The 26,459-nt window shown below is 38.3% G+C and overlaps 1 protein-coding gene across 3 annotated transcripts in view; it reads left to right on the top strand.

Annotated features, from left to right (window-relative positions):
* Window positions 1–25,759, top strand: part of RAB27A (RAB27A, member RAS oncogene family) — an 80,377-nt gene extending 54,618 nt beyond the window's left edge. For all 3 annotated transcript variants that reach the window (XM_059180558.1, XM_059180557.1, XM_059180559.1), the window contains 4 exons: window positions 4,443–4,528; window positions 6,855–6,958; window positions 10,851–10,974; window positions 23,456–25,759. In XM_059180558.1, coding sequence (XP_059036541.1) covers window positions 4,443–4,528; window positions 6,855–6,958; window positions 10,851–10,974; window positions 23,456–23,654 — 513 coding nt within the window. In that variant the 3' untranslated portion in view covers window positions 23,655–25,759. The remainder of the gene's footprint in view (window positions 1–4,442; window positions 4,529–6,854; window positions 6,959–10,850; window positions 10,975–23,455) is intronic.
* Window positions 25,760–26,459: the final 700 nt, after the last annotated feature.

The raw sequence follows: 26,459 nt of genomic DNA, 5'->3' as shown, positions 1-26,459 counted from the left end.
TTCCAATCTGGAGATCTTTTTTTTCTTGCCTAATTACCCTGGCAAGAACCTCCAATAAAAGTTGAATAGAACCTATGAGAGAGGACATCCTCATTTTGTTTGATTACAGGGAGAAAGCATTCAGACCTTCACCATTAAGTGTAATGTAAGCTCTATGTTTTTCATAGATGCTGTTTTTCAAGTTGACATTCTTTTTTACTTTTGAGAGTTTTTATCTGAAAGACATTAAATATTTTAAGAGGGTTTTTTTTTTCTGCATCTGTAGAGATGGTCATGTGGTTTTGTCCTCTGTTCTACCACAGTGTGTTGTATTGTCTTATGTATTATGTATTATGACTGTATTATGACTTTCTCTGCTTGACTTATTTCATTTAGCATAATCTCCTCCAGTCCCATCCATGCTGATGCAATTGTTGGGTATTCATCCTTTCGGATGACTGAGTAATAGTCTATTGTGTATATGGACCACATCTTCTTTATCCATTTGTCTGTTGAAGGGCATCTCCGCTCTTTCCATAGTTTGGCTATTTGTGGACATTGCTTCTATGAACATTGGGGTGCATGTGGCCTTTCTTTTCACTACATTTGTATCTTTGGGGTAAATACCCAGTAGTGTAATTGCTGGGTCACAAGGGTAGCTCTATTTTTAACTTTTTGAGGAACTGCCACACTGTTTTCCATAGTGGCTGCACCAATTTGCATTTCCACCAACAGTGTAAGAGGGTTCCCATTTCTCCACAACTTCTCCAACATTTGTTGTTTCTTGCTTTGTCAATTTTTGTCATTCTAACTGATGTAAGGTAGTATCCCGATGTGGTTTTGATTTGAATTTCCCTGATGGCTAATGATGATGAACACTTTTTCCTATATGTTCTTAATGGAGTGACCCTTTTATCATTACAAAATATCCTTCTTTGTCCCTATTAAGTTTTTGTCTTAAAGGTTTTTTTTCTTTCTTTCTGGTATTAGTGTAGCCTCTCCAGCTGTCTTTTAGTTACTGTTTGCATGGTATTTCACCCTCATCCTTTTATTTACAACCTCTATGTATCTTTGAATCTAAAGTATGTCTCTTGTAGACAGTACAGGGTTGGGTCATATTTTTAAATCCATTTTGCCGATTTCTGCCTTTTATTTGGAGTATTTAATTCATTTATATTTATTTTTTTAAGATTTTATTTATTTATTTGACAGAAAGATTACAAGTAGGCAGAGAGACAGACAGACAGAGCGGGGAAGCAGATTCCCTACTGAGCAGAGAGCCTGATGCAGGGCTCGATTCCAGGACCCTGAGACTCTAACCTGAGCCAAAGGCAGAGGCTTACCCCCTGAGTCACCCACGTGCCTTAGTTCATTATATTTAATATAATTAGTGATAAGAAAGGATTTATGTTTGCCATTTTGTACTTGTTTTCTATGTGTCTTATTTTTTGTTCCTTTGTTTTTTCATGACTACTTTATTTTGTGTTAAATACTTTCTAGTATTTCATTTTAATTCCCTTGTCATTATTTTTACTATATATTTGAGGTTTTTTTTTAATAGTTCCTCTAGGGATTATAATTATCATTTTTAATTTTTAACAATCTAGTTTAGATTAATACCAACTTAATTTCTTTACTATCATGAAACTGTGTTTACATATGGCTTCACTTCCTACTCCTTCCTTTGCACTTATTGTCAAACAAATTATATCTTGTTATGTTATGTGTCTAACAATGTGTCTAAATCAACATATTTATAATTATTCATGCAGTTGTATTTTAATCAGATGGAAGAAAAGAATTAAAAAATACTTTAAAGTACTTAATTTAAAATTTAAAAATATTAAAAATACTTTAAATTGAATTAAAAAATAAATTATACTTTCTTTTATATTTATCTATGTAGTTATATTTCTGGTGCTTTTCATTTTTTATGGATTTGACTTACTGCACAATGTCCTTTTATCTCAGCCTGAAGCACTGTATTTATTGTTCCTTATAGAGCAAGTATGCTGGTGATGAATTTTTTGTTTTTGTTTATCTGGGGATGTCTTACTTTCTCTTTCGATTTTAAACAATAATTCTTGGTTGATAGTCTTTTTTTTCTTTCAGCGCTTTGATTATGTCATCTTACTGCCTTTTGGCTTTTATTGGTTTTAATAACAAATCAGCTGTTAGACTTATTAGATCCCTGTGTGTGAGGAATCATTTTTTATTTGCTGCTTTTAAGATTCTCATTTTGTCTTCAGATTTTGACAGCTTGATGAGGTGTCTAGTCAATCTCTATTAATTTATTGGCGCCCTCTTGAATATGCAGATGAATGTTTTCATCAAATTTTGAAGGTTTTTGGTTATTATGTCTGCAAATTTTTTTCTGCCTCTGTATGTCTTCTTTTTTAGGATTTCCAGTATGTATATGTCGGTATGTTTGATGGTTCCATAGGTTTCTGAGACGCTGTTCATTTTCCTTTACTCTTTTTCCATCTGTGCCATGGCCTAGATAACTCAACTGACCTGTCTTCAGATTCAGTGGTTATTTCTTCTGCCAGTTCTAGTCTGCTATTGAAACTCTCTAGTGAATATTGCACTTCAGTTATTGTACTTTTTAACTCCAGAATTTCCATTTTCTTTTTATATTATCTGTCTCTGTTAATATTCTCTATTCAGTGAGGCATTATTCTTTAATTCTTTAAAAATTTTATTCACTTATTTTAGAGAGACAGAGAATAAGAAAGGACAGGCAGGGGGAACAGCAAAGGGAGAAGGAGAAGTGGGCTCTTCACTAAGCAGGGAGTCTGATGCAGGGCTTGATCCCAGGACCATTGGATAATGACCTGAGCTGAAGGCAGATGCTTAACCAACTGAGCCACCCAGGAGCCCTTATACTTTAATTCTTTAGACATGATTTCCTTTAGTTCTCTGAACATTTTTATAATAGCTGATTTAAAATCTTTTTCTAGTGAGTTCAACATCTGGCCTTCCTTAAGGGTGGTTTCTCTTGATTTCTTTTCCCCTGCTATGTATGAGCCATACTTTCCTGTCTCTTTTTGTGTCTCATAAACTTTGTTGAAAGCTGGACATTTTAAATAATATAATCTGGCAACTCTGGAATCCAATTTCTCCCCTTTCCCAAGGGGGGGAAAGGGCAGAGGGAGAGGGAGAGAGATAATTTCAAGCAGACTCTGTGTTGAGCACAGAGCCTGACATGGGGCTCTATCTCACAACCCTGACATCATGACATGAGCTAAAATCAAGATTCGGACAATTAACTGACTGAGCTACCCAGGTGCCTCTGAGTAGTCAGATTTCTTGAATCAGTAAGTCTTTGTTTTTTTATGACACACTCTGTATGTGTGTGTGTTCATTTTGGGACAGGTGCTAATGCTCCTATGGATAGTTCACAACTCTGCCTTAGCTTTCACTTCCTGCTTGAAAAGAGCCTCAAAGTTAACTAGAGATGTGATAATTGGTTCTTTTCAAGTCTTTCCCAGGCATATGTACAACACTATGTATGAGACTGGCCTGGTACATTCCAAGGAATATTTTGGAACTTTTCAAATCTCCCCATGGATATCTCATTTCCCTATTTTTGTCTTCAAGTTTTTTGGTTAGGATTTTGTTAGCCCCAGTTGGTACTGCTGCCTTTGGTAGCTGTGATGTTAAATAATTGGTCCAGATTATTTTCAACAAATGCCCTAAGGGTAAGGTTACTACAGAGCAAGCTCTGAGTTTAGCAAAGTCAAGTCAAGGCCTGGGAATGGAGCTTTAAAGGCAACTTTCAGATGGTTCTCTGGAGATGAGACTTTGCATAGCTTCAAACCTGTTTTGCCTCTACCCCCTTCAGTGATTACTATGCTGATTGTTTTCATAGCTACCATAATAGTGCATTTCTTGGTTTTCAAGGCTACTGAGGAGCTTGGAAGAGTGGTTTGGGAATAGGATAAATTAAAACAGCACAAAGTTTACTGTTTTTACTGATATTCAGCCATTTTTCTTGATTAGATGCTTCTTGGAACATTGTGAGTCTTAATTTTCAGTGTTTGGAAAAAGTGAATTTTGACATTTTTTGCCAGCGTTTCATTGCTTTTATGGAGGAAGAGGTCATCAGAGGTCCTTCCTATAAAATTGCTTTAGAGTACTTTTTAAAGATGGGCTAGGGAAAAATACTAGTGACTTGAGGGAACTTTGAGGAAAAGTAAGCAGACTATTTTTTAATACAAATTATGTGTTATATATATTTAATAATATATTTATAAAAATATATAATGTGTATATTTATGTTTTAATACAAATTATTGTATTATCCAAAGACAATTATTTGGACTAATATAAAAATAAGGTTGCGTTCCAGATGGAATTTTTTTAGAAGTCTAGATGCTTATGGGATCTTTACTGAATAGAAAAGTGAGAAGAATTAATGGTTTTCAAAAGTTTTCTTTTTCTCTTTCATTTTGCTATTTTAGGTGTATAGAGCCAATGGACCCGATGGAGCCATTGGCAGAGGCCAGAGAATCCATCTGCAATTATGGGACACAGCAGGGCAGGAGAGGTATGAGATCTTTAGTTATGTGTTCCTTACTGGAGGAAAGGGAAAACCAGCTATGCCCTTCACACCATACCTGAGCAGGAAAACGCCAGCTGATTAGTTGACTTGGACCTAGATCAGACATGCTGCTAAATTAGCAGGAAATCTATCAGTCTGAAATGATAATGATGTCTCTTTCATACAAGGTCAAAGGAAAAATGAATCCTTTTCCAAATAGACTATCTTACTTATACAGTTTCTACTTCTTCAGTCTTTCTCCTGTCTCCTCCTACTTTCTCCTCCACCTCCCTCCTCCTCCTCCTTCGTTTTGCTTGTTCTTGTTCTTCTTGTTCTTCATGTTCTTGTTCTTTAAGATTTACACACTTTTCTCCATTTACCTTTGCTGTTTACACAGCTAAAAAGACAACTTCAGAATTACATGCATTACTCTTACCTGGTTATTGAAACCTTACAGAAAATCTGATTAGAATTAACTCATATGGTCAGAAGTTGCTTGATCAAAATAAGTCGCATGAAATCTTGATATAAAATTTCTTTTAGTTATAGCTACTGTTTTCTCTCACAGTTTCTTTGAAGTATTGTGTTTTTTATTTTTTAAAAAAAGATTTATTTATTTGAGAGAGAGAATGTGCCAGGGTGGGGGAGGGGAGGGTGTGAGGGAGAGAGAAACTTCAGCAGACTCCACACTGAGTGGGCTGAATCCACACTTGGGGCTCAATCTCAGGATCCTAAGATCATGACCTCAGTCAAAACCAAGAGTCAGACACTTAACTGAGTGAGCCACCCAGGTACCCCTGAAGTGTTCTGTTTTTTAACTTTTTCTTATGGAAATCTTCAAAGATATACTGCAGAGGATAGTATAATAAAATCATATATGTATTTCCCAGTTTCAGTAGTCATTGATTTGTGGCCTATCTTATTTCACATATACCTCCATCCCTTCTTATCCAACCCACCAAATTATTTTGAAGCAAATTCCAAATGTCAGATGTTTTCATTTATAACTACTTTGGTATGTATTCCTAAAAGATAAGGACTCTTTTTGTAAAAACATTGATTAGAAATATTGGAGAAAACTTAGAAGATTAGATGGCAATTTCATACTAGTATTTTCTTTCCTGGAATCTCTGCCTGTCAGTTGCTGACTTTACATAAAAATAAAGTGGAAACTGACTTTTAGAGGAAGAGGAGAGATGGCAGGATAAAGCCTTAGAAGAGAGAGTACCAAGAAAGGATATGGTCTCAGTCAATACTACTCCCACCTTAAAGCCAAAGAAATGGTTAGCAGACTTATGAGACCTCTTTAGAGACTGAAATTAAAAGGTAACGGAACCCACTATAACATCAAGTGAAGCGGAACTTTCTCGGGATAAGGAAAACATACATAGCAAGAACCATTGCTTTAGGCCTATTTAACTAAGTAAATTCTTTTTTTTTTTTTTTTTTTTTTAGATTTTATTTATTTATTTGACAGAGAGAGACACAGCGAGAGAGGGAACACAAGTGGGGGAGAGGGAGAAGCAGGCTTCCGGCTGAGCAGAGAGCCCAATGTGGGACTCCATGTGGGGCTCGATCCCAGGACGCTGGAATCATGACCTGAGCTAAGGCAGACGCCCAATGACTTAGCTACCGAGGTGCCCCTTGACTGAGTAAATTCTTGACTGAGACTATGGGATCATGAGCTAGTTCTTGTGATCCCTGTCTAGCAGTCTGATTTTTCAAATCACATGGTCCATTAACACATAAACTTATGTAAGCAATAAATGTCTTACATACTTTTGGAATATCACCATCCAGTTTGTTTTTTTAATTTTTAAAAATCTACAGAGACCATTTTTATTTTATTTATTTTTATTTAGCTCTGGTATAATTAATATACAGTGTTATATTCATCTTGGGTATACAATAGAGTGACTTTGCATTTCCATACATTTCTCAGTGCTCATCGTAAGTGTCCTCTTAATCTCCTTTATCTGTTTCATCCTTTTCCCCTTCCCCCTCCCCTCTGGTATCCATCAGTTTGTTCTCTGTAAGACTGAATTCCAAATACAGCTTTGGTAATTGTTGGTGTTTTATGAAGTCTCAGTATATTTTCAAGTATTCTTTCTGACTTTAGATACCTATTTGGTAGCATAATTTGCTAAATCCTGTGTAATAAAGAGATACAATTTGCATGTATAATGTGAAGTTATTAGAAACAATGGCACATTATTAAACATCTAATTTGTTATTGATGAATTATTGAAAGAGACTGAGGGCACTATTGGTAGTTTTATATTTCAGGAGTGGGGTCATGATTTAGCTGACCTATCTGCTTTTACGTTCCTAGGTTTCGTAGCTTGACAACAGCCTTCTTCAGAGATGCTATGGGGTTTCTTCTGCTTTTTGATCTGACGAATGAGCAGAGTTTCCTCAATGTCAGAAACTGGATAAGTAAGTGCTATTGTTTCCATCTCCCACTCCCCACTTCCCACAATACAGTGCTCTCTTAAATTCTACTTCTGTTTTAAGTTGTTTTGGAGGAGCTCCTAGTACTATTTTACTTTGGAGGAAAGATTACTGAGATACTCTGCTTTTCCTAGTAATACTAACTTTGATTTGTTGAGTAGTTCTTATCTTGGTGGCACATGGCAGCACTTTACATGTGGAAAACAGAGGATGCTGTTACCCATTTTATAGATAAGGAAAGAGAAACCTATAAAAGTTAAATCTCTGAGTATCTGCTTGCCTATTTTATGCTGTCAGAATTTATATCACCAGGATGTAATACATCTGTTACATAGACATAAATATCTTTTGAAGGCTTAGAAGATCATACCCCTGGCTCCATGTCTCTTCTTTACTCAGAGTTCCCTTTTTTCCTTTTAACGTCAGGGAAGTTGCCAGAAGGATCTCATCATGGAAGACTCTAAAATTACATTGGCAAAAGTGGTCCCCAGTACTATAGCCACACACAGAAACTCACGTGTACACAGACAAGTATGTAAACATACACACACGCTCATCTTGGCTCTTTGCAGAGATTCTGATCTCCCAAATGGTTGGCTAACAGCCACTTAAAATCCTATCACTTGATCAAATAAATAACAGCTTGCAAATTTACATTTTTCTCCATTAGTTGTATTAGTGTAAACCCAGAGAATCTGTTGGGGAAGTCTGTGGTGTTAAATTCTTAACATCCAAATCCTTAAAATGAAAATACGGACTTAAAATACCGACAATTTAAAAAATAACTTGGTGTTTTGGTATTACAATGAAGTCATTGGCTGTGGTTTTGAGAGCCTTTTGGTTTAATAACCTTATTTTTAAGAATGAGTTTTTAAATAAGTAATTTACATGGTGCATCGTGATTTTCAAAGCATTTTCACATACTTTGTACCTGATCCTCACAAGCACTGTGGGTGAAGATTCAGACAAGTGACGTGTCTTTATTTTAGGATAAGGACTGTCATAAACCCATCTGTTTTCACAGATAAAAATGGAAATTCTGAGACAGATAAATCTTGCCTATCTGGACTTTTTAGCTGATTAGATAAATAAAAAAATTATGTGAAATTATGTGTAATGTATACATTTTATTTTGTTATCCTTATAGTGTAAGAGAATTCTTACTGCACATTAGGTAGAGAAAACTTACACATTTTGAGGATTTCATATCTTCAATGGAAACTATTCTCCCCCAACCCGCCTTTGGAAAAAAAAGTTAGTGTTGAGGATCAAAGATAATAATATCAAATCTTCACTAGGAACAGTAATTTATTGTCTATACATTTTATTTTCCCCCTGCCTGTTAGCATTTTGAATATTATAGGGATTATTTATTTCTTCCTTTTGGGGGGTGCAGGCTAGAACAAAGGCACTGTTGCCTTAAACAAGTAGCTGGCTCCTGGCCCTGAGTGGCCTGGGGAGAGGAGAGCAGGTCTGCACCCTTCCTTTGCAGGCTGCCTTGACAGTCAGTTCTCCCTTGACTCCAAAGCTGTTCATGCCCCTTGGAAAGGGGATACATGCAAATCGAAAGGTGAGCCCTGCTGAATTCAGAAGACTGAACAGAAAGCTGAGTTCTCTCAGCCTGCTACATGGAAGGAATCAGGTAGTGTTGTATTCACTTACCTATCTTCCTAGAGCTCAGAGAATGAGCAAGTCATGCCCTTAAGTATTCTTCATTGAGTGGCAGCCTGTTTTGTAAAGAAATTTTAAAGTAGTCTGAATTTCTAAACATTGTTTCTATAACCTCACATGAATGGTATAAGAGCCCAACAGGTATATATTTTACATGTTTTTGCCTGTATATTTTTATTCCTATTATTCTGCCTGTCTAAAAGCGGTCCCCACACCCACTCCCTCCATAACCACCCCTTTTAAAAAATTGGTTGGAGTTCTGCTTATTCTTTAAAATATGGCAAATTATGGGCTCTATGAAATTTCCTGTAACTGTAGTTGGATTAAATTTTTTCCTTCCTGTCAACTGCTATTATATTTTGTACTACATATAGGATTTTTAGTGGCTTTTAACCACTATGAGTTGTAGTAGTTACTTATGTATGTGTCTTTTTCTTAGTGGGATTTTTTTAAAGAATTGATTAATTTGCTTTTTATATAATTAATTCAGTCTTTGTAGAAAAATTAGGAAGGAAGAAATAAAAGGAAAAATCACCAATAATTGCACTTCCTGGAGTCTCCAAAATAAACAAATGCTATTAAACATCATTATTGGTGATACTTCATAGCACTTGTAAATGCCTTCACATATTAATGTAGTGGTTCTCAAGTATGATTGTACATCTAGATCACCCAGGGAGCTTGTTAAAACACAGATTCTGGGTTCCATATCCAGCATTCCTGATTCAGTAGCCTTGGGGTGCAACCTGAGAATTTACATTTCGAACAAGTTCCCTAGTGATGGGAAGGCTCATGGACCATACCTGGAGAATCACTGAATTAACTCACTTAATCCACACCTTAACCCTGCAAAGAAAGTACCATCATTATTACCATTTACACATGAGGAAACGACTTCCTCAGGGTCACACAGCTAGAAAACAGTAGAGCCAGGATTCAGTCTCAGATACAGTCAGTCCTGAGTTCATGCTCATAATCATGACACTGGACATGTGTGGGATCAATAGAGCACAGAGCCACTCTGGAGACTGGAAAGGTTTCACTATGGAGGTAACTGAGAGGCAAGTCTTAAAAGAAGGGTGGAAATTCATGGAAGGAAGGTGGTGGTTGGGTATTCAAGCACATTGGAACAACATGTGTACCGTCTTGGAGGAAAGAAAGCACATGGCCACTATTGGAAACATACACAGTTTGGTTTTGCCTTGTTCCCTAGCTGTCTCTTGAGGGCAAAGGTCAGGGCCCTGAAATTCTGTACCAAGTATCTGGCCTATGTTGATGACCACTGAATTCTTGCTGACTAGATTTTCTCTTGATAAGATATAATGAACATGACTTTATAATGAGGAACTAAAATGTCAACACTTTTCTGGTTAACTATAATAAATAAATTAGGCCATACCAACTTTGAGTTATGTCTTATTGTGAAAATTTGGGCTGCTTTAATCTCATTATGAATAAGATGAATAAGAAATAAAGCTTTCTCTTACTTCTTTGAAGATTAAACTATTTAGCTTAATGAAACTCTTTTTGTTTAATTGCTTTTTAAAAGTATGCCTATTTACAGGTTTTCAGGTGAAAAGAAATAAACGCTGTGGAATAAGAATTGTAGTCTTCTGCTTCCCCTTAGTTCTGGTGACAGAGTCATTTCCTGTTTATTCTAGAATGGTTTTCTCTCATTTAATCTTAAATCTTTCTTATTTTAATTGCATTGATTCTGCCTTAGGATAATAGAAAAATGTGAAAGCATTTCATATAGAAACAAGCTAGTTCATTCAAAAGAAGACAGTTCTTTTAAAAAATATTGCGATGGGGAGACACCATATGAAATATAGAGCTTTATGATTAACAATAAGCACTAAAAATTCTCCCAAGTTTTTCTCCAATGGCCTTCAGTAGAGAAATAGCCACAAGGGTGTGTACACATGGTCGCTCACATGCACACATGCACTATTAGAGGGTTAGCCATTTCTCCCATTCCTCTCTGATTTAAATAAGATGGGATATGTGTTTAAGGATAAGTTCTACATCTCTGCCCTGTCCATTCCATTCTGCAGATTAGGTTATTGATGCTTTGAAAGCATTCTATCATTTCCTTATGTCTGTATATCCACTTAAAGTTGGATATATCCAAAAGTTTTCAGAGCACGTTTGCATATATTCTCCATTGATCACACATGTTATTTACCTATGAAAATTTTTCACACAGGCCAGCTACAAATGCATGCATATTGTGAAAACCCAGATATAGTGTTATGTGGAAATAAGAGTGATCTGGAAGACCAGAGAGTAGTAAAAGAGGAGGAAGCAAGAGGACTTGCAGAGAAATATGGGTGAGTATTTTTGTGGATAAATCTAGAAAAAACATTCCCAAATCAAACAGTAGATGGATAACAGGAGATGCAAAAGCAAACAGTTGAAACAGCACACTTAGGTGTAGGCTTTGGGAAGTATAATACCTACTTTATAGATTAATATTATGTGATAATGGGAACCCAAAGAAAAACACTGGGTGAGGGCCATGCTTCAATACCATTTTCTCAATCTCTTGGTGTTTAAAGACACCTTTGAGGGCAAATGCCCTAACTATGTAAGGTTGCTTTCCCAAGATGCAAGTAGGAGATGCGTGGGGTAAGTAAATTCTCTCTATTGAGCAAGAACATTTCGAAGCCAGTTCATGTGCTGCTGTAGAGAGTCTCAGCGTACAGGAAGGCCTATCAGCTTTGAAATTTCTGTGCTGGGAGAGGAGCATGAGTATGAAGTTTCCCTTGGTTTAGGTTGTGTTTTTGTGGTGGAGAATCATCTAAATACTGTCTGCTTTCTTGAATTCTGGGAATAGGATCACAGTAGCATTGATTGGACATGAAAGAAGGGGGTAGCCACTGTTTATTAAAATGTCAAGGGCATATCTACAAAGGAATTTGTGCTTTGCTTTCTTTCTATCTCTAATACAATGAGAACCCAAGTATGTATGTATTAATTACCCTTAATATAAATGGGAGGCAGTAAGTGGAGCTGAGAAGGAAGGGGAAGTAGAGAGAGAGAGAGAGAGAGAGAGAGAGAGAGAGAGAGAATGTTACCCAGCTCCTGGCCCTGGTTTTTAGGCAGAATCCAAGGAAGCCAGAGGAGGACCTTTCTCTTTTTATTGTGTGACAACTGCTTTGTTCTTCTTTGGGCTCTTGGAGGACCAAAGAACACTCAAGGATAGCTTTCACATTGGGAAGGGAGTAGAAGGATTAGGTTGGTCAGGTGGGAAGAAGTCAGTGTCTAGAGAGTTTAGAATACCAGGTAAGGAGAGTTGCTGAAATTCTGGGGAGCAGGGAGTTGCTGAAATCCTTTGAACATGGAGGGATGTGGTAAGTACTTCTCTAGATCAGTCTGGGAGAGGTGCATGGGCTAATGTGAAGGGAGGAAATACTAGAGACAAGAAGATTGTGGTGATCTGTTAGATGGGTAGGAGCTGTATCTGTGGAAAAGAAAAAGGAATAAATTGGACAAAATAGGCAGGGTGGGGCAGAACAGGATTTTAGATCTTTTTTCAATTCTAGGGGCAGGTAAGACAGCCTGGGGTGGTGGGTGTATCTATTCCCATCAATTATACTAGCTCGCTCTGGCATATATTTGCAATAGGATGTGAAGGTTTTCACTCTAGTGTAGATGGTGCTTACCCATGTTAGAAGCCTGAGGAGCTTTTAACAAATGTTTGTGTCCGGGCCTCACCTCTGAGCTTCTGAGGTCATTGGTCTGGAGTGGTTTTTCAGGTAAGATTCAGTGGAAGAAACATACTTACATATGAAGACATTTGTTACAGGTATTTGACCTTATGCACTTGTGGCAGCTGGTTAAGCCGTCTCTGAGGTGTTGACACTGAAACTTGAAGTCCACAGGTCAGGCAGTCAGGAAGGGAAGGCGGGTTTAAGGTGGGGAGAGCAAACACCACCTAAAGACCCATAACAGACTGAGACCTGCCTCAGGGTTTGTTGCCTCTGACCGGGATGGTCTGGGTATCCCAGAGAAGCCAGGGACCTTTGTCACAGGGCTAAGCACATGCACCTGGCCAAGGAGTTGGAGAAACTGAAGGAGGGTCTTGGGGAAGGTGGAACAGGTCCAGGTCCAGGTCCTGGTTTATGCAACCACACAAGCCAGCAGCTAAGCAATGATGTATGAGAACTACTGAATGGCTGCGGCGTCACCTCCACTCCCTCAGCTCCCCCAGATCTCTCCTGTGATCCACCCTAACTGGAAAGGAAGTTCTGGGAAATGTTCAACCGAACCGAGTTAACATGTTACAAAACCCTGCAGATGAGGGCCTGGGCATCAGTGTCTCGTAGAAACTCTCCACATGATTGTCAGGTTAGACGTGCCCAGGAGCTTTCAGCAAATACCTCCTGAGCTTTTGACACAATCCGCCTGGAGTAGTGATTCTGAGGTGGAGGCTGGCAAAGCCCCACAGGCCATTCTGATATGCTCTTCTACCCTTGAGAGGCACTCGGGTAATGCAGTAGGAAGGAAGGAGGGAGGGCCAGATACCACGGAGAGTACTGAAGTGTCGAAACTGGGAGCTGGGAGCTATGTTGCAAGGGAGCAAGGAGGAAGTAAGTGATGAAGCAATGGAAACTGTGGATGCAGACCATGCTTTTGAGAAGTATGTCAGTGAGGCCAAAAGAAATAGGGCATCTAAGGGAGTTAGCTAGATCCAATAACCGTGTCCCCAAGTACCAGAGGGGAGCCAGGATGGACTGCTCCCCCCTCCTGGTTTCTTCAGCCTTTTGTTTGTTTCTTCTCTTCTGGTTCTCAGGATTCTACTTCCTCCTTCATATCAAAGAGCCCAACTATGCCTTCTGTCTGTAGGTGGAGTCTGGGGGGCCAGGGCATGTCTTTCATCTGTTCCCAGCTCACAAGGTCTGGGGAGTACTTCATAAGAGAGGTTCAATCTCAGGTTTCTGCATTCAGTTAAAATGAGAGAAGGGATTTCTATTGGCAAAGAAAGGAAAGAGAGAGAAACAGAATTTCCTTAGGAACTAGGAAGCACAGGGTGCCTGGGTGGCTCAGTCATTAAGCAACTGCCTTTGGCTTAGGTCATGATCCCAGGGTTCTGGGATCAAGTCCTACATCGGGCTCCCTGTTCAGCAGGAAGCCTGCTTCTTCCTCTCCTACTCCCCCTGCTTGTATTCACTCTCTCGCTGTGTCTCTCTTTGTCAAATAAATAAATAAAATCTTAAAAAAAAAAAAAAAAGGATTAGGAAGCATAAAATATTGTTCTGCAGACACTTGGGTGGCTCAGTTGGTTAAGTGTTCTACTCTAGGTTTCAGCTCAGGTCATGATCTCAGGGTCGTGGAATCAAGCCCCGTGTCAGGCTCCTTGCTGGGCATGGAGCCTGCTTAAGATCCTTTCTCTCTCCCTCTCCTTCCCCCACCACGTACAGGCACTTGCATGCCCTCTCTCTCTCAAATAAATAAATCTTTAAAAAATACTGTAAGCTGTTTGATCACTTCAGAAGCAAAAAGAAACAGTTTAGTGCATATGCATTTCACAAACCTGACATGTAAGTTTAATGATTATTTTCACAGATTTTTTTTCATTTTTAATTATAATATTTTCATTGATTGCACATGTACTAAAGGGCTGTGTTGGTCAGTTCATCTCCATGCTAGTAGTGGAAAAATAGAATATGGTTTATGGCATCTCTTTGCATTACTTGTATATTATCTGGTAAATTTGCATTTTGTTACTATTATGCGCCCTTTCCTCTCCAGTACCTAAAAATGAATCATTGGTTCATAAGTACTTCTCTTAAATATACATGCACTTGGAGAATGAAAGACAATGTCTCAGAAAAACTTCGCAAACCTAATAAAGAACATGTTATAGTACAAATATGAAAAATAAATCTGTCTGTGACAACAAGGAAATCTGAGAATAAGACTTTCATGCAGGAGCCAGAAAAGGAACGGGTGAATTACGTGTATGATGAAGAATATCAGAAACTGTGTTTAGTAGACTAAGAATCTATTTACATCTAATTCCCTTTAATTTTCAGGTTTTTTCTAGAACAAGGGCAAAATAATGTTTTCTAGTATGTTATATTGAGTAATATTGTCAATAAAGTGAGAGAAAGGAGCAAAACAGAAGTTTGCCCGAACTTGTCCTCCTGCCAGTCAAAATGAGGGTGGTCTACACTGTTGCCAAAACGCTTTAAAAAAAACAGCTACAAAGTAAAACATGTTGGAAGGGCAAACCTAACCAGCATTGGCAACATTCCTCTTTGAGGTGATACTATTGGATCTCAAACCTTAGTGTGTTTCAAAATTGCCTGAACTCTGACTCCTAAGGAATTTCTGATTAGTGGCTCTGGGGTAGAACCCAGAAATTCGTTTCTTTCTTTCTTTTTTTTAAAGATTTTATTTATTTATTTGACAGAGAGAGATCACAAGTAGGCAGAGAGGCAGGCAGAGAGAGAGGAGGAAGCAGGCTCCCTGCTGAGTAGAGAGCCCGATGTGGGACTTGATCCCAGGACCCTGAGATCATGACCTGAGCCGAAGGCAGCGGCTTAACCCACTGAGCCACCCAGGTGCCCCCAGAAATTCGTTTCTAACTGATTCCCTCCTGCAGGTGATTGAAGGTAGTGCTTTGAGAACCAATGGTATGCATGTCAAGTTACTACAGGTGTGCATGCTGGCAGATACTTTTGTTGATGGTATAATTGGATAAATCATTAGAGAATATGAGGCATTGTCTAATGTGCCTTGCATGGGTGAGGGAAATGTGCTTAATGACTCCTCACTGGAAAATCCATGTTTGAGGAGGGAGGATACTTTTTCTCTCAGTTGATTAAATCAGCTGTGGTATAGACTGGAACTGGACACTGGGATTGGTAGTGAGAGTATGCCAGCTGTAAGTGAGCAGGCAAGGACTTGATGAGTTAAAAACGGCTGCATCTAAACCTCTCGGCCTTCTTTTCCCACACGGGATAGTTGGTGGTCATTAGAGGCCTTTCCATTTTTGATTCTGAGTTGAAGGACATACAGAAAATTGTGAATACAATGAAACTGTGATAATTGATTTATGTACATATTTCATGTGCTATACAAAGGAATGGGTAGAACATTTTTTAAAATTGAGAAATAATTGATATATAACATTGTATTAGTTTTAGGCATACAGTGATGATTGGATATATGTATAGATTGCTACCACAGTAAGTTTGGTTATTATCCATTAGCACACAGTTATAATTTTTTTCTTTTTCTTCAAAGATTTATTTATTTATTTGACAGAGAGAGAGAACAAGCAGGGGGAGCTGCAGAGGATGAGGGAGAAGCAGTCTTCCCACTGAGCAGGGAGCCCGATGTGGGGGTTGATCCCAGGACCCCAGGATCATGACCTGAGCCAAAGGCAGACGCTTAACTGACTGGGCCACCCAGGCACCCAATTTTTTTTTCTTCTGGTGATAACTTTTAAGATCTACTCTCTTAAGGGCAGCAAATTTAAGATGACTTTTCCCCCACTGAAGCATGGTGGCTATTAATGAAGAAGGTGTTCAAGAGTTTCTGGATTAAATAATGTGTTAAAAACATTTATTTACAACATTAATAATATGAGCACAGACCGTTTCTGGGGTTCAAGTGGCTTAGCTCAGCAGAATGCTGTGTCCTAGCTAGACTGAAATGTGGCATGAATAACTTGATCACAAATAATTTGATTCTTTGCATACTTCATGACATCTTTCCTTCATTCAAGAAATAATGATGTATCATTGGGAAGGCATGTTTTAAAACCACATACCTAAACTAAAACTAAAAATACAAGACTGATTTTCAGAGCCCCCTGCAACTCAGGGGAGGACCTAGATTTCACTTGGCACAATCTTGTGGGTTGAAACGGTCCATACACCCATCCTTCCTTGTAAGTGCTTGTTCATTTAGCATTCAACAGACTGTGAAAAGTAGTGAGACACATTTCTTAATTTAGTGAAAAAATTTTCCATGATATCTGGATCCACATGTGAGCCAAATAATCCAGAACCATTTGACAGCACCATCAAATACACCTGCTTTCATTCCTGGCAACCTGTAACTATAATCTAGGATCTTCTAGTTTTGGGGATATAAATAATAGAAATCAGCTTGATGTGGATCCTGACCAATATATTACATAAGCAGGATCTAGATATCCTGGTGAAAGACTGTAAGTGATAATAATACCCCCCTCATTGATTTGAAGTCCTTTGCCATTTTCCTCATTTTATATTTATTTTAAAATCTATGACTAATATATTTCTTTTTAAAAAACACATCATAACTGGTGTTCTGCATCCATTCCAAACAGCTGTTGAGTGGTCATTTTTGAATTGAAAATTACAAATAGCTACACAGGATTTTTTTTAAAGATTTGGTCTATACTGGCCCTAGTAATGCTCAATTAGCACCACCGTGTGGAGAGAAGGAACCATATCACTCTATGGTTAAAAAGGGTGACAACTGATCCTCTTGAATGTCAGCTAATTTTACTAAATTTTTGCCTAGTAAGTTTTAGGAAAAACAGAATATTATTTTAAGAGAAGGAAAAAGTCCATTAGAGTCAGATTTATTGGGCACTTGCTGGATGCTATGCTTGTGCATCTCATTTTCTCCTTCCATGACTCCATGAACCACTGTTACCCTCTTTACAGGTATGGAGAAGTGCTTGAATGATGTAGCCCAGATGCCTTCTAAAAGTGAATATCAAGAAGACGTGGACATAAAAATAGTACTAACTCTATCCTCTAGACTCCTTTGTCCTTAGCACAAGCTGGACAGTCTAGTTTTCAAATGTGAACACAAAGGCACATGTCTGACTCTGGAGCATCATTTTGTTGTGGAAAGAAAGTCTTATTTCAGGTTCTTCTCTGTGGGTCTCATTTGCTTCTCCTCTGACAGCTTAGAGAGCAGAGCAGAGTGAACTCGAGCATTCACTAATTCCTGTAGAAACAAAGACCACATTGCCCTAGTTGTTCAGAAGACTCTGAATGATTAGTCTAAAGTTTAAGATTGCTGGGGCTCCTGAGTGTCTCGGTCGGTTAAACGTCTGCCTTCAGCTCAGATCCCATGATCCCAAGTTCCCGTCACTGAGCCCCACATTGGGCTCCCAGTTCAGCGGGGGGAGCCTGTTTCTCCCTCTGACTCTCACTCTTGCTTGTGCTCTCTCTCTCTCTTTTTCTCAAATAAATAAATACATACATAAAATCTTTAAAAAAAATGTTAATCAGACTCCAGGTCACATGACCTGGAACTTCACAAATTGCAGGACAATATCCTCGAAGGAGAGAAGGTTGTTCCTTGAATTTGGAGTCAAATTGTTAAGGAGCACCTGGGTGGCTCAGCTGTTAAGTGTCTGCTTTTGGCTCGGGTCATGATCCCATCGTCCTGGGATTGAGCCCTGCATTAGGCTCCCTGCTTGGTGGGAAGCCCGCTCTCTCCCCTGCTACCCCTGCTGTGTTCCCTCTCTCTGTGTCTCTATCAAATAAATAAATAAAATCTTTTTTTTTTTTTTTAAGATTTTATTTATTTATTTATTTGACAGAGCGAGATCACAAGTAGACAGGCAGGCAGAGAGAGAGAGAGGGAAGCAGGCTCCCTGACGAGCAGAGAGCCCGATGCGGGCCTCGATCCCAGGACCCTGAGATCATGACCTGAGCTAAAGGCAGTGGCTTAACCCACTGAGCCACCCAGGCGCCCAATAAATAAAATCTTTTAAAACGAACTACATGTTAAGTGAAATAAGTCAAGCAGAGAAAGACAATTGTCATATGGTTTCACTCATATGTGGAACATGTTGGGTCAGTTATCAAAGGAACAAGACTGAGACAGAGTGAAAGTTATGCAAAGCCTTATTCTATGCTAGGCATTAGAAGTTAGACTGACCAGCCAGGGCCGCCTCTGAAGCGAGTGATACCACCCCCGCTACCCCTCCCCCCACTTGGTCTTACAGGTTAGTTTTATAGGGCGCAACCACAAACTTCTATGTATGTGGCTTTGGCTGATTGGATGTGTCTCTTACCTGTGTGTTTTATTAACAGTAACCTGGAACTGATACCAATAACTGTTGAGGCATTTATTAAACAAAATAGCCTTGTTTTGGGTGTGTTTTAGCAACAGTTACCTGGAACTGATATCAGTAACTGATGAGGCATTTATTAAACAACAAAATGTCTACCTGGGCAACATGAAGTCACTTTGGCTAAGTAGGCCCAGGCAGGCCCTAGGGGTTTAACAGGTTTTAACATGGAATCGACCCCAACAGAACATAAGCAATGGCACGGAGGACAATAGGGGAAGGGAGGGAAAACTAAATGGGAAGAAATCAGAGAGGGAGATGAACCATGAGAGACTATGGAACCCGGGAAACAATCTGAGGGTTTCAGAGGGGAGGGAGGTGGGGGTGGGTAACAGGGTGGTGGATATTGAGGAGGTTACATGTTGTGATGAGCACTGGGCGTTATACTAAACTAATGAATTGCTGAACACTACATCAAAAACTAATTATGTACTATAGAGTGGCTAATTGAACATAATAAAAAAAAAATCATCTTTTTTTTTTTTAAGATTTTGTTTATTTATTTGACAGAGAGAGACAGCAAGAAAGGGAGCATAAGCAGGGGGAGTGGGAGAGGGAGAGGCTTCTTGCTGAGCATGGAGCCCTGATGCCATGCAGAGCTGGATCCCAGGATGCTGGGACCATGACCGAGCCAAAGGCAGATGCTTAATGACTGAGCCACCCAGGTACCTCAATAAACTACATCTTATTAAAAGATGTACAATATTTCTATGAGTGACTTAAAATATTATAACTTACCTCCTATACCCTGAAGTTCTACCAATTAAATACTTACTTATGGTGCCTGGGTGGCTCAGTTGATTAAGGAACTGCCTTTGGCTCAGGTCATGATCCCGGAGTCCGAGGATCGAGGCTCGCATCAGACTCCCAGCTCCACAGGGAGTCTGCTTCTCCCTCTGACCTTCTCCTCTCTCATGCTCTCTCTCACTGTCTCTCTCTCAAATAAATAAAATCTTAAAAATACTTGCTTAAGTTAGTAAATATATTAAATAGCTTATAGGTCTGATAGAGGTACTAATACCTTAGTCTTAATCAGTAAAGTCAGATCCCTTTCTCTCTGCATTTGGTGAAGGTCACTTGGGGCAATGAGGAATCCGATAGCGACTCATGATAGGCAGATGCTTTGGAGCATGAAGCACTTCAGCAAGGACAGGTCTGAGTGAGCCAGCCCTGACGAAAGGAAGGAAGCATGGTCCTAGGTACTAGAATTTAGGACAGTACTATAGATCAGCTACCTTACGGATTAAATCAATAGTTTGTAAACTAGTTTGGGAATTTAATGTTTATAATGTTGTTCAGGTTTCTTGGAGCTATGACTGTCCATGACTCAGTGATACTGTTTCTATGGGATGATGTGTTCTGAGTGTTAAACAACAAAATTACAAGGAAACTTCTGTACCTAACCTATTCTGTGTTGGAAATAAGAAACATTTATCAGTGACACAAGTATCAAAAATGACACATTTCCTATGTGTCAGTTCAGATATAAACACTTTAAATGTTAACTTATTTAATCCTTATAAGAAGGCACTGATATTACTTAGTTTTACGGGTGAAGCAACTGAGGTACCGTTTCATGGCTTGCCAGGGTCATTCTTGGATTTGAATCCAGGCAGCCTGACTTCAGAGATTATGACTCTTAACCTTTGTCCAAGATGTTTCTAACTTCTATGCGTAGATTTCTATAAGTTTCTATGCATAGATTTTTTTTTTAAGATTTTATTTATTTATTTGACAGAGAGAGATCACAAGCAGGCAGAGAGGCAGGCAGAGAGAGAGGAGGAAGCAGGCTCCCCGCTGAGCAGAGAGCCCGATGTGGGGCTCGATCCCAGGTCCCTGAGATCATGACCTGAGCCGAAGGCAGCGGCCCAACCACTGAGCCACCCAGGCGCCCCCTATGCATAGATTTTTATGGATCTCTTTCTATGCATAGACTTTTATGGATTTTAGAAGTATTTTCAACTTGTAATTTCTCATTTATGCCTCAAAAATAACTGAGGCAATTTTCAGGAGCTGAGAGGGAAAAACAATGGAAAGTGGAAATAGCTTAATGGAGATTCAGTTGAGGAAATCAGTGAGGCTCAGGACTTGAATTCAAAAGCTATTTTTATAATGGACTTTAGGGGATTTCAAAAAATCAGATGTGCATTACTATGATAAAGTTCTGCTCACTTTTCTTTCTTCCTTTCCTTTCTTTTTTTCTTTCTTCTTCTTTTCCTTTCTTTCCTCATTCACTCCCACCTTCTCTCCTCCTCCTGTTCCTCCCCCTCCTCCTTCTTTTTTTTTTCTCTCTCTCTCTCTATATATATATATATTTCTTTTTGCCTTTCCAATTTCAGCTTATTATTCTTGGGGAGAGGGATGAGTTTTACCATTGCTTTTCCATGAAACAATTTATTTCTGAATGGTGATAAAATGATTAAGCCTTTTTAAGTATGAGAAATGTTCTGTAGACTTTAAATGATTCTTCATGGTGTAGTTGAGAAAGCATAGGATGAAGAAAATAATAAGTATTGAAATTTTGAGAATTCTCCATCTCAAAGTATTCCTGTAACAATGGTAGCATAAAGCACCATTCCAATGATTTAGCTCAAAAACATCATAAGGGCTTGATAAATAAGTGTTGAATCCCCACAAAGGATGCCCTCTTAATACTTGGTAATCAAATACTGCATGTGACCAGGGAAATGGGAAAGATGCAATATCTTCTTTTTGTGGATAAGGCAGCAGATGAAGATGGAATTAAGAGGACTGATAACAACAAAGATTTAGCCAGGCAGGAGGTTCAAAAAGATTAAGACCATGTAATTTGCTCAGCATACCATTCTCTGATTAAGGTGTTTTAGAGTTAGTCTGAGGGGTCTGATTGTGGGCATGGTAGAATCAGTGGAGCAACCACGTCTCACAGTACTCACAGGTGGATGGATAAATGCTCAGATGAATTATGAGTTCCTCATCCAGTTTTTTTTTTTTAAAGATTTTATTTATTTGACACACAGAGAGAGATCACAAGTAGGTAGAGAAGCAGGCGAGAGAGAGAATCAGGCTCCCTGCCAATCAGAGAGCCCTATGTGGGGCTCAATCCCAGGACCCTGACATCATGACCTGAGCCAAAGGCAGAGGCTTAACCCACTGAGCTACCCAGGCGCCCCTCCTCATCTAGTTTTTAAGAGCTACCCTAAAGCAGGAGAGAATTGAAGAGGTTGAGTTACAAGGCCTGTCGGCTCTTACAGGAAGCGTGCAGATAATAATATAGCATCACAAAGAATCATAATGGCGAAATAGCCTTGTATTCCTACACGTGTACCCCCTAATGTGCTTAGTGACATGAGAAGCAAAGCAGCTGTGGAAAGATCTGTAAAAGCACTAGGAAGTTTAAAAAAGAAATCTATAAATGAAGCTCTTTTTAATATATTTATTATATATAATATTAATATATAATATTACATATTATATATATTTATATATAAAGCTCTCATTGTAGAAGCTGCTCCTAGCCAAGAAATAATAGAAAGAGTAACTGACATTGTAATCAGAGTCACTGATGTAATGTTAACATTCTAGGAGAACATGAGAAAACAAAGGTGTTCTTCAAGAAAATTAATACTGGTGGAGGATTTTAAAGTCCCTGTAAATGTGAGGAACATTTTACTGAATTCAATTGCAGGACACCTGCAAAACAACTTTATTTTGCAGTTTTTATATCTTAGAGCATTTTGGTGAGATTTCTTACTAAATGGTAGACATGAACTCAGTAGTTTGAGAAAGTTTTATCACTGTTTTCATGGCTTCATTAAGAAGCAGGAAGAACGTGAAAGTTGATTAATCCACTAGGACTAACCTACTGCAAGAAGACTGATTTCTCAAAATTATGTGAGAAGCAGCTTTATGGTTTTTAAACCGTATTTTGTGAGTTATTAAAAGTTTAAACAAATTTACCAAGGTCCTTGGATAATAAAGGACTGATGTCCTTGAGAAACTCTGAGATGTTGTAGATTTTAGAATGTCTTCAAGTTTATGGTCCAAGAATACAGCCTGGAGTTGACAAGTGGCAAAATCTTTGATGAACACAGCCAGTGAGCTTGCATTCCTCTCTGATGTCAGTCCCTCTCTCCCCAAGTGCAGCAAATGAAAGGGATTTGTTCTGGATATCCTCGTACAAAGTAGATTAGTTTGGAACCAGCAGAATTTATGGTTAAGTTGGTAACACTGGAATCAAGCCACTGTGGGTTCAAATCCTAGCCCTGCTACTTTCTATCTTTATGAAATTGGGCAAATCACTTCATCTTTCTGAGCCTCAGTTTAATCATCTGTGAAAGGGGAATGAAAATTTCCAGAAGTTTTTCTCTATTAGGAGTTGTGTCAATTATTTTAGAGTCTTTTTTTACTTTACTTTACTGTTATGGTAGTTTTTTTTTTTTTAAGTTGTTATTTATTCATGAGAAAGAGAGCACAAGAAGGAGAAGGGGCAGAGGGAGGGGGGAAAGAGACTCCTTAGCATGCTGGGAGCCCAATGCAGGGCTCAACCCCAGGACTTTGGGATCACGACCTGAGCTGAAGGCAGATGATTAACCCACTGAACTGCCCAGGTACCCCTGTGGTAGAGTATTTTTATTGCCTTATATATTTATCCTCATTTTTGAAGTTGAATTATCAAGGGCAAAGGTCACTGTCTTTTCCCTCCATATGTTGTTACCTGAGTTGTCTCTGTCTTGCAGAATTCCCTACTTTGAAACTAGTGCTGCCAACGGGACAAACGTAAGCGAAGCAATCGAGATGCTTCTGGACCTGATAATGAAGCGAATGGAACGGTGTGTAGACAAATCCTGGATTCCTGAAGGAGTGGTCCGGTCCAATGGTCACACCTCTAGAGATCACTTGAATGAAGAAAAGGAGAAGGGGATCTGTGGTTGTTGAAGAGTCCAGTGAGCTACACAGTCATTCAAGTGGCCCGCGTCTGTGGTCTTTTCTATGGGCGATACATGGCACAGAGAGAGATGCACAGGCATTGCGTACAAACTGCTTCTACCATTTCACTTAGACCTCTCTGGTTTTAAAATTTATTTGCTGCAGCTCTGTAAATACTTAACATTCAGCCCCAGAGTTATGAGAAATATTTCTCAGAGCCACAAGTGCCTTATAAAACCTTAGTGCATGGCAGTAGATGATTTAGAATTGAGGAATTCATAGCCACAGCAGAGTGCATTTATTATGTAGAAAGACTAAAGATACCATCATCTGCCTTAACATACATCAGTCCAGAGTCTAACACTCAAAGTCTTAGATACAATGATAAAACTACCAATCTTTAATCCAAATTAAAATACCCTACTACTCGTACTGTGGGTGACCTTATAAAATGCCATGTAAACCACTTGATTGTTAAATAAGAATATACACAAACATCAGTTCAATGTCCTTGAGTATTAATTTATATGAAGAGTGTCTTTAAATGAATATAGCATAGATGATGCTTATAGCTATAGACTGGATAAAGTGGATTGACCAATTGCATATTCACTATGACTCTTGTTGGTAGGAAGGGGGTTGAGGGTGAGGTTAGGGGTACCTTAATATAGTATAAGCAACGGAAGTGGGGCTTCTAGCTTCCTGCTATATTCCCACTGCTCTGAAGGGTTGATTGAAGGATCAGGGAATTAAATTTTTGTGGCTTTATTTCACTATGATCTGTGTGTTTATACTTGGCCTACACACTGGCCACATTTGAACATAGCTGGTGCTTATGCCAAAGTTATTTGTGATAAGTAAGCATTTAGCTTCTTTTTCTTCATATTTATAATGTTGGTCTGGCATCCTCAGACTGCAGTTTTAATTAACTTGTAAACTACTAATTTTTTGTTTTCGCCATCATGCTTTGTATTATTGATATTTGCAACTTGTTTTATTTTTACATTGGTGGAGTTGAAGGAATTAGATTTTAATTACATAAAATGTTTGCTATTTGGTAGAAGAAGGATGTTTGTATTTAAGCAGTTACATTTATATTATAGCTCAATATAAGAAAAATGAAGCCTTAACTAGCCTATATTTTTTATTGAGATCACAGGCATTTATTGTACTTGCTGGGTCTTGCCAAGATCATGAATTCCTCTGCATTGCCTAAGTGTCTTTGTATCAGATTAAAGTTAGTTTTAAAATATGCTTCGTGGCAGGTGTTTATAAAGATCAGAGGGGAAATTCTTATTTATTAAAGTGGTTTAAGAAAATTAGATTAAAATTTCCAAAGAGTTTAATGGCTATTTAGAAAGAATTACCATTCATTATAATTTAAACAAAGAATAATAATAAATGCATCTTGTGGTGGCAAATGATTGGAAGAACTGTAGTTAGGAGCATACAGCTATGATGGAAGTAATTACTTTTACATGGTTATTTTCAAATAGCTTTCTATTGAGTATCTATCCTATTTCTTTGCCACTTCCTTCCTACTACTCCCTTAAAAAAATTAGCTGTGATCACTGAGATCTTATATGTTTCTATCCTTGAAGTGAAGACTTCTTTTAAATACTAAGGAAGTCATTGAGTCCTATGCATTTGGATTGTATATTCCAGTAAGGAAAAGATCCAGACATTACAAGGTAGTACCCTAATCACAGCAGTACCTTCTGAAGTTGCTGTAGACTTCAGTGGAGCAAATCCTAATTTTACAGCTATGTATCAGGTGTCATTTTATATGATCTGTTATGTAGTTCAAAAGAAGACATTGTATGTTTCACTTTTTTCAAGAACCAAACAGCAATTAGCTAATTCTCCATTGGCTTTAAGCATAATACGCAATTAAACATATGCATGATACAGTATACATGCAAGAACTATCTTTAATTATTGAAATAAATAACCTGTATTCTCTTTGGAAATCCTTTGTTTGAATTTGGTGTTAAAGTATCATTTGGGGGCATCAGTGCATTTTTCTATTTATAAGACTGTGTAAAAGTGAAGTGTATTCTAAGTGAATTTTGTGCCAATTAAGCTTTTAATTAAAAAGTGGTCTAGGCTGCCAAGTTTGTGTGTGAATATAACTTCCTTATACTTCTCCTTCTGAGGTATTCTAGGTTATTCTGGGGATTCTGCTCAGTATGGAGTCTGCTTGAGATTCTACCTCTTCCTCTGCCCCTCCCATTCATGCTGTTTCTCTATGTCTCTCAAATAAATAAATGAATAAATCTTAAAAAAAGAAAAGATATAAACTCCATGACAAATGGGACTCAGGCAGCTTTCTTCAGAATTGTGTTGCCACTATACAGAAAAGGGCCACTACACAGTAGGTTATTGGTGAACTGCGCAGAGGACTTCAGTGGCAGCAGAGTTAACTGAATGAGTTTTCAAAGAGGAGTCACTATTAGTGTTCAAAGAGGCATAAAATTTGAAAATAAAAACAGCTTCAAAAATGTTTAGACAGGCTCACATGTGTTTATGGTTTATGTGAGAAATTGGGAAATCTGAGAAGTACATTCTGTATCTTAAAGTTGATGTCAAGGTTTCTGCAATCTAAGAAATGTTCAAAGGGAATGTTTTGATTGACATTTTTATAAACTGGAAATTTCTGTATGGTATTTTATTTCCAGGACTTCTATTTTTGGCAGTATTGGTGACTATATAACTGGAAAGTTCTTCCACTACAAAACATTTAGATAATGCTGAATAGAATATAATGAATGTATTTTTTAAAGATTTTATTTATTTATTTATTTGACAGACAGA

This window comes from Mustela lutreola, chromosome 7 (assembly GCF_030435805.1).
Source record: "Mustela lutreola isolate mMusLut2 chromosome 7, mMusLut2.pri, whole genome shotgun sequence".
NCBI classification, from domain to species: Eukaryota; Metazoa; Chordata; class Mammalia; order Carnivora; family Mustelidae; genus Mustela; species Mustela lutreola.
This window is presented reverse-complemented; position numbering and strand designations above follow the sequence as displayed.